The following is an 8,232-nucleotide window of genomic DNA, read 5'->3' as shown; positions in this document are numbered from 1 at the left end:
GCAGGCAGCCTTTGGCATCAGTTTTGTCCTTTGCATCTCCTGCATTCTTGTCAAAACCATTGTGGTGCTTCTGGCTTTCCACTCCACCATGCCTGGCTCCAGTTCCCTCAAACGATTTGGCCCTCCTCAGCAAAGAGCATTAATTGTCAGTTGCACTGCAGGCCAAGCCATACTTTGCATTAGCTGGTTGGCATTAGCACCCCCTTACCCTTTTAAGAACACATCATACCAGGGTGGAAGGATCATACTGGAGTGTAAGGATGTCTGGCCACTGGGTTTCTATTTGGTGCTTGGTTATATTGGTCTCCTCTCCTGTGTTTGCTTCATTCTGGCCTTTTTGGGTCGGAAACTTCCAGGTACATTTAACGAGGCCAAGTTAATCACGTTCAGTATGCTGATCTTTTTTGCTGTTTGGATCTCATTCATACCTGCATACAACAGCACCCCTGGGAAATACACAGTAGCAGTGGAGATATTTGCCATCCTGGCCTCCACTTTCGGCTTGCTCTTCTGTATCTTTGCTCCTAAATGTTACATTATTCTGCTGAGGCCTGAACTTAATACCAAAAAAGGAGTTACTGGAAAAACATCAAAATGAACTATTCATCTTTTTCTGATTGAAGTTTAATCAAAATACACTTTGTTGTGCTGTCCTATAAGTTGAGACAATAATTCTATGCCATCATAGAATATGTCTATCACAAGCGATACACACAAAGGAGGAGCCATATTGCTCTAGTATTTCGCTGTATACTAGACCTTTTTATTAACTATTATTGTTCATGCTCAATAAATGTAAGCTGAAGTGTAATAAAGTTTATTTTGTGAAAAACACTTACTACTCTTGGACAAACAGCCTATTTCTTAAATTAGAATTTGTTGGAATCTACCTTAATATAAATAGTCATAAAGAATAAGGAGAAAATTCTTTTTTTTTTTTTTTTTTACTATGTTACCATAGTTGCAGAAAAACAGAATACAGAATACACATGCAGCTTACAAGCTTTCACATATTGATCACGCCATCTCAATTATTGTCCATAAAGAGTGACATCTACATTAATACAAATGCACCCCCCTTGCGGAATCTGTAAAAAGTTAATAAAAAAAAAAAACTAAGAGGAACCATTAAAATTGCATTTTGTTTTTTTGTTTTATTTGGTACTTTTGTACGTTATGTAAAAATCTGTTATGTGATATAACAGTACTAAATAATAATTATTATTATTATTAACATTTAGCAGATTCTGCAAGGGGTATGCAAATTTATGAGAACAACTGTTTCTAATTGTAAATGGAAAGAGGTTCAATGGCAGTTCCGTGAATGGTCATTCAAAATGAGATTGTGGTTTTCATTTAGGTATAAAATGTTTTTCGTTTAGGTATAAAAAAAAATAATTTAGGTATAAAAACTAAAATGTACTTTTGTAGATATTGAGCTTCCATTTTAATCCAGTAGGAATTTGTTATTTTCAGTAATGATGTGTATGTATTTTATTTTATTTTTAAAATAAAGATGACTCTATGCATAATAAGTTAAAATTACTGTTAAGTTTGTGCTTTTTGTATGTAACCATGACTAAATATCATTTTGTAAATTAATTTGAAAGTGTAGGGTCTTGCGTTTTAGCTAACGGTGTTAACACAGTCTGCTCCCACTGTTAGATGAAAGGAAAAATGGTTTTCCAGCAGGCCACCTATCATACAGTCTAATAGAGAAGCCATGGGCCAATTAACATATGTCTGTCGGCCACATTTAGCCCTGGGGCTGGACTTCAGACACCCCTGTCCTAGTGGTATATTGCAGAGAGCTCAGATTTCTGCTTTTCTGTCTTCTCAGTTTGGATGAATCAAAATGGCCCACTGATGTGAAATCCAAAACATCACGATACTGATGCTTATCATTCAGACATGACCAGGTCACATAGTGACTCACCTGAAATTCAAACAGTGCAAGAACATTACTTAAATAGTATATTTTATTATTTAATTTTACTAATTCAATATTTAGAGTGGTGGTAAAATTATGTATGCTTTATGTGTGCTTCCAGCTCGCAATTTCCACTCTCTGAAATGTCATTAAGAAATGGCAGTTAAGGGGAATTGTGGAAGTCAAGGCAAGATCTGTAAGACCAAAAAAACCTCTCAGATAAAACTGCCTGTATGCTGGGACCCAAATGGCAGCAAGGAGGTCAGTTTATCAAGTTTGTCTTGCCTATACTAATCCATTTCTGGATTGCCTGAACCATTGCCAGTTTATGACTGTAAATCTCTCATTGGCCTTTGGATTTGTCTGTTTTGTCATTTGTATTAATAAAGGTATACTTGATTAATACAAGCCTTGCTGTGGCTGACACAGAATAGAAGCCAGATTTTCTGTGCATGTGTGAATATCACTCAACAATCAACATTGCATTGGCTTTGCTTTGACTTAAACAAGCTGATCTTATATCTTTCTTGACCCAAATTCTGATTACTGACTGACTACTTTAACAAAAATAACTATACATTAAATCTTGTATTTATATTTTGCATAAAAGTTACATTTTAGTGAATATTTTACAGTTAAATATTTCAGCTGCTCCACTGGACAACCAGTACAGTCCAATAAAGGGGTTGCAACCTACAGCTTTATATATTTTTTTTTAAATCTTTGCTATGTCTGAATGTGAAAAACATCCTATGCTCCCCTTTTTGGTTGAATTATATTTTCTAAGAGAATAACCACAAGATGTTAGGTATGAACTATACTATTTAATTGTCCAAAATTAAGGTCTCACTGAAGTAGGAAATCAAGGGACAAAATAAAACAATCATTTTCTGATTTATGTATTTATTATTTTATTCTTCTTTTTGGCAGATCTGGGTCTCCAGAGACCATCAAGATCATGGATGAAAAACCATTATCCAGTATAAATCTTACACAATATGCAACATATAATGATTCATGAATCTTTACATAAGACATATTATTATGCAGGCAAATGAATAATGTACAGTTATTCTACAATTAATATTTTGTAGCTATTTATTTTGTGGTGCACGACCCATGATGACCTTTTTGGTATTCCGCTCAGGGTGCAACAGTATAATGTAGCACTTTGGAGTAAATATGGCTACCAGCAGCCCAAAACTAGATGCCAAAATAGCAAAGACCTCGACAGCCACAGAATACTTCCCTGGAGAGCTGACGTATGCAGGCACAAAGGTGATCCACACAGCACAGAATATCAGCATGCTGAAGGTGATGAATTTGGCCTCATTAAAGTTATCTGGAAGGTTCCTTGCTAAGAAGGCCAGAAGAAAGCTTACAGCAGCCAGCAGGCCAATGTAGCCTAATAGAGTTGCAAACCCTATCACAGAACCCACAGCACATTCAAAGACTATTTTTGAGCTGATGTAGCGAGTGTTTTTGTGGGGTGTGGGAGATGCTGTAGCAAGCCAGACTGTACATATAATCACTTGGAGGCCTGTGAGGACCAGCACTGTACCTCGTTGTTGGGCCACCCCAAACCACTTCATAGCATTTTGGCCTTCTGGCTGAGAGGCCTTAAACACAGCCACAACCACCATGGTTTTGACCAGGATGCTGGAGACGCTCAATACGAAGCTAATACCAAATGCCACATGCCTCAGTTGGCATGTCCACAGCCGAGGCTGGCCAATGAACAGCAACACACACAGGAAACACAGTTTGAGTGACAGGAGCAGCAGGAAACTCAGCTCAGAGTTGTTGGCCCGGACCACAGGGGTGTGTCGGTGATGCACAAACACAATCAGAACCCCAGTGCAGAAGCATGTGCCGAACAGGGAAGCTGTTGTTAAGGAGATGCCCAGTGGCTCTTCATAGGACAGGAACTCCACCTCCTTTGGGACACAATGGTCCTTCGCTGGGCTAGACCAGAACTCGTCAGGGCACACAATGCATTCATTAGAATCTGAGTGAAAAGAGAAAGAGAAAAATGACAGTGAGAATGGGGCAAGAGAGATTATCAAAAATGAACAGCACACATATTAATTGTATGCTCTATCATTTATAAAATATAAAGGTCATGTTCACCTGTTGTGTTGCTGATCTCTCCATCAGCACAGGGCAGACAGTCAAAGCAGCAGATGGGCATGCCTTTCTTTATGGCTCTTCTGGTGCCCAGGGGACAGCTTTCACTGCACACCGACCTTGGTGGCTAATGAATGAAGAGTCCAGATTCATCAGTTCACCAATGCAATACTTCTGCTGTATGTTTACTAGCCGAATGAATAAAAATAATGAGAAATTGCCATTGTTTCACGTGTACATAGTTTAATATATAAGCAGGTTCTCTAACACAGTATAGGCTCACTGTGATTTAAGTGTATGTGATTTACTTTCTTTGTATCAAAGTTCCAAAATAGAGCATCCTCATTCAGTGTAAGGACATGGTCTGTCTGTGCAGCTTCATCCACCACACCAACTGTGCGGACCCCGATCGACCCATCCGGGTTTGGCTGCCAGTTCATGACATCATAGATTGCCAAAGGATCGCCATTCTTGTCAAAGGATACATGGTCCCCAAAGCCAGTGGTGAAATTCACACTCTGTAGGTAATGGACAACCTGTACCAGTGATTAGAAGAGACAAGCAGAGAGGACAGGTGTTAAACATGTGTTTGATTGACATGAATATATTACCTATAATATAAACTCATTTTAGGGCAATGCTTTACACTTTCATCTGATAGAATTACATAGACTTTTAGAAAAAAAAATCACTAATTTTTCTATGACTAAACATTAAGCGTTACAAATTATTTTACATGCAAGTCATTTTTTTTGTTTTTAAACAGTAGGGATTTTTAAATAATTAAATAAGTTTCAAGTAGAGTGAATACAGAACCGGTAGTTTAGGAATTCCTCATTGTGTGGTGTAAAAGCATACATATAAAACTATATACACATTTTTGTTCTCACTGCAATATGTGTGACAGTTGTATCAGTTTCACCTGCCAAGGCTGCAGGGTAGATATTCTGGCACAGCTGTGACCATTAAAGGGCCCTTTGCCATCCTGACACTGTGTCAGGTCATGCAGGGCATGAGCTAGTGCATAAACTGCTTTATATACATTATAAGAAGCCCTTAATTCAGATATATCACTGTATGCTGTATTTGTGCTGCTCAGATCTTCATCCCCTGTGCACAACATTATTCTATCTTTCCCAGCAGTCTGCATGCCATCTGAATCAAACCTGCATCCGAACATCTCCTCCCAGAAGATCCGCACCATGTTGTTTGCGGGTTGCATGTCAGGGCGCAAATGTAGCAGGAAGTCCTGAAGCCCTGCAATCTCTCCACGACGGATGGCAAGGCCTAGAGTTCCTCCAAGGAATGGTAGCAGGTTTGATGTGAGAAAGACAGGTGAAGTAGCCCAGGCCTCACTAGCAATCCACTGCTTTTCAGTGACATTTTTCAGAAACACTTCATCCATTAGTGGCAACAAGTAGGCATCAGTAGAAATTACCACCACCACGTTGGCTGTGGAGGTTTTGATAACTCTGACAATACGCTCCACATCTCTGCGGTTGTTGTCCCTTGGCAGCATCTCAGAGTAAGCCACACAGCCACCCAGCTGTTCCTGAACATCCTGGTGGAAGGAGTGGGCAGCATAGATACCGTAGTCATCATTGCTGTACACCAGTCCCACCCAGGTCCAACCGAAGTGTTTTAAGATTTGGACAATGGCACGCACCTGGAAGGCGTCACTGGGGATTGTTCTGAAAAAGGAGGGGAACTGATGCCGGTCAGTGAGACAGGAACAAGTGGCAAAATAGCTCACCTGATGGAAAGTGAAAGAAAAAAAAGGCAAAATAAAGGAGGACATAAAATGACAGAACATGTGAGATATGGCATTCAGAAATTAATCTATTGCCACATAAATAGTACAAATATAATAATATCATAGATGCTACAGATTTACAGATATAACTCAAGCTACATTTTTCCTCAGTTGTTAGAAACAAACTGAACTTTCCCTGAATCTTTACCATGGGCACTTTAAACAACCCCAGCACACTAGAGATAGCAATAGAGTGAGTGGAACCCGGGTCCCCCACTATCCCAATCACCGGGGGAGAACCAGTGCAGTTGGAGGCAACCAAGCTGGAGGCAACTTCATCAGTTCCACTGATCAGGGCTGTGGCTGCCCGAAATGCCACAGCAAGCTTCACACAATTGTCATACAGATGGTAGCCCAGTGTGATGTTAGGAAGCAGGTTGGGATTTCTATTAATCTCATCAATAGTAAAAACCATAGTCATTGCATGCTGGAAGCTTGCCATGTCAAACCTGTGGCAATATCATAGACAAAGAGATAGATCATATGATTGAAGATATAATAATGCGTTTATTGAATCAATTGTGTAATCATGCTGTATTGTTTTGTGTACAAACAAAGTATGCTTTTTATAAATATACACATTAAGTTCATGCACGTGCACACCAGTTCATGCAATAATTTTTAGCAACAGATCAGTAATTTCAAACATATTATCATCTCAATGAATTAATTCACTTAATAAATTAAATCTTCTGTTAACCATGGTGTCTGTTCCCTGTTTCTGCTTATTCCCATTATTACACTTTGCTGAACCCACTCACTCTTCACAATAGGGCTGTTCTGGCTCACTTGTGAAGCTCAACTCTGGAAACACAGTAAGAAAGTGGACCTCAAATAGGCCTCCCAGAATAAGGTCTCCATCTCTGTGCATCCCATTTAGCCTGAAGTGACCCCGGAGCTGACAGTATCCTGAGTCTAAGTCCAATCCAGTAGCTAAAGATGTGTGGTAGAAGAGGGCCAATGCTGAGCTACAGGCTATATACGTATACAGATATTTACCAGGCCACATCTTTCTCTCCCTGTGCTTCTCTCTCTCCTTCTTTTTCTGTGGTAAATATGTGGTTGAGTTTTTTTTTTTTTTTATAGCTGGTGAGGTCACATGGGCCTCTGTGGACAAAATGACAACATGTTTATATGGTTATATGTAAGTGATGTAATGGTTGATTCTTATAATTCTTTTATGGTATTTACTTTTCCTAGTATATGAAGATACATATACTGTATGTTAGTGTCTTTTATTGTCCTTTAGCAATCTCAGGAATTTATCAACATGGATTGCATTTGGTTAATTGTCCTTTTGCAACAAGTGATTTTGTTGTTATTGGTAAGGTATATGAATATTCAATTATTATCCTTTTGTATATATATATATATAGTAGCGCATTTTTTTCTCTTTTTTTTTGTTCTACAAAGCACATTACATTGTTTCTCATTCATACTCACACAACAGCGGTAGCAGAGCTGCCATGCAAGGTGCTAGGAGGAACTTGGGGTTCAGTGTCTTGCCCAAGGACACTTCGGCATGTGGAGTCATGTGGGCCAGGAATCAAACTGCCAACCCTACAATTACCACCTGAGCCACAGCTGCCCATATATATATATATATATATATATATATATATATATATATATATATATATATATATATATATATATATGAAATGGCAGTTAAGGGGAATTGTGGAAGTCAAGGCAAGATCTGTAAGACCAAAAAAACCTCTCAGATAAAACTGCATGTATGCTGGGACCCAAATGGCAGCAAGGAGGTCAGTTTATCAAGTTTGTCTTGATTATACTAATCCATTTCTGGATTGCCTGAACCATTGCCAGTTTATGACTTTAAATCTCTCATTGGCCTTTGGATTTGTCTGTTTTGTCATTTGTATTAATAAAAGTATACTTGAATAATACAAGCCTTGCTGTGGCTGACACAGAATAGAAGCCAGATTTTCTGTGCATGTGTGAATATCACTCAACAATCAACATTGCATTGGCTTTGCTTTGACTTAAACAAGCTGATCTTATATCTTTCTTGACCCAAATTCTGATTACTGACTGACTACTTTAACAAAAATAACTATACATTAAATCTTGTATTTATATTTTGCATAAAAGTTACATTTTAGTGAATATTTTACAGTTAAATATTTCAGCTGCTTCACTGGACAACCAGTACAGTCCAATAAAGGGGTTGCAACCTACAGCTTTATAATTTTTTTTTTTAAATCTTTGCTATGTCTGAATGTGAAAAACATCCTATGCTCCCCTTTTTGGTTGAATTATATTTTCTAAGAGAATAACCACAAGATGTTAGGTATGAACTATACTATTTAATTGTCCAAAATTAAGGTCTCACTGAAGT

At 38.4% G+C, this 8,232-nt stretch overlaps 2 protein-coding genes across 2 annotated transcripts in view; one reads left to right on the top strand and one right to left on the bottom strand.

Moving 5' to 3' along the window:
• The window catches only part of LOC128606334 (extracellular calcium-sensing receptor), a 6,040-nt gene extending 4,837 nt beyond the window's left edge, over positions 1–1,203 (top strand). The window contains exon 6 of the mRNA XM_053622370.1: positions 1–1,203. This exon is cut by the window's left edge and continues 307 nt beyond it. Within this exon, the coding sequence (XP_053478345.1) occupies positions 1–598 (598 nt within the window). The 3' untranslated portion in view covers positions 599–1,203.
• A 1,747-nt stretch (positions 1,204–2,950) lies between these two features.
• On the bottom strand, positions 2,951–7,240 carry LOC128607055 (extracellular calcium-sensing receptor-like). The gene is made up of 6 exons (XM_053623674.1): positions 6,632–7,240; positions 6,019–6,319; positions 4,980–5,810; positions 4,366–4,593; positions 4,061–4,184; positions 2,951–3,938 (listed from the first exon to the last, which is right to left on the bottom strand). Exons 1-6 carry the CDS (start codon positions 6,877–6,879, stop codon positions 3,025–3,027), a joined length of 2,646 nt encoding a protein of 881 aa, XP_053479649.1. The 5' UTR covers positions 6,880–7,240; the 3' UTR covers positions 2,951–3,024.
• Positions 7,241–8,232: the final 992 nt, after the last annotated feature.

This window comes from Ictalurus furcatus, chromosome 4, assembly GCF_023375685.1.
Source record: "Ictalurus furcatus strain D&B chromosome 4, Billie_1.0, whole genome shotgun sequence".
NCBI classification, from domain to species: Eukaryota; Metazoa; Chordata; class Actinopteri; order Siluriformes; family Ictaluridae; genus Ictalurus; species Ictalurus furcatus.
This window is presented reverse-complemented; position numbering and strand designations above follow the sequence as displayed.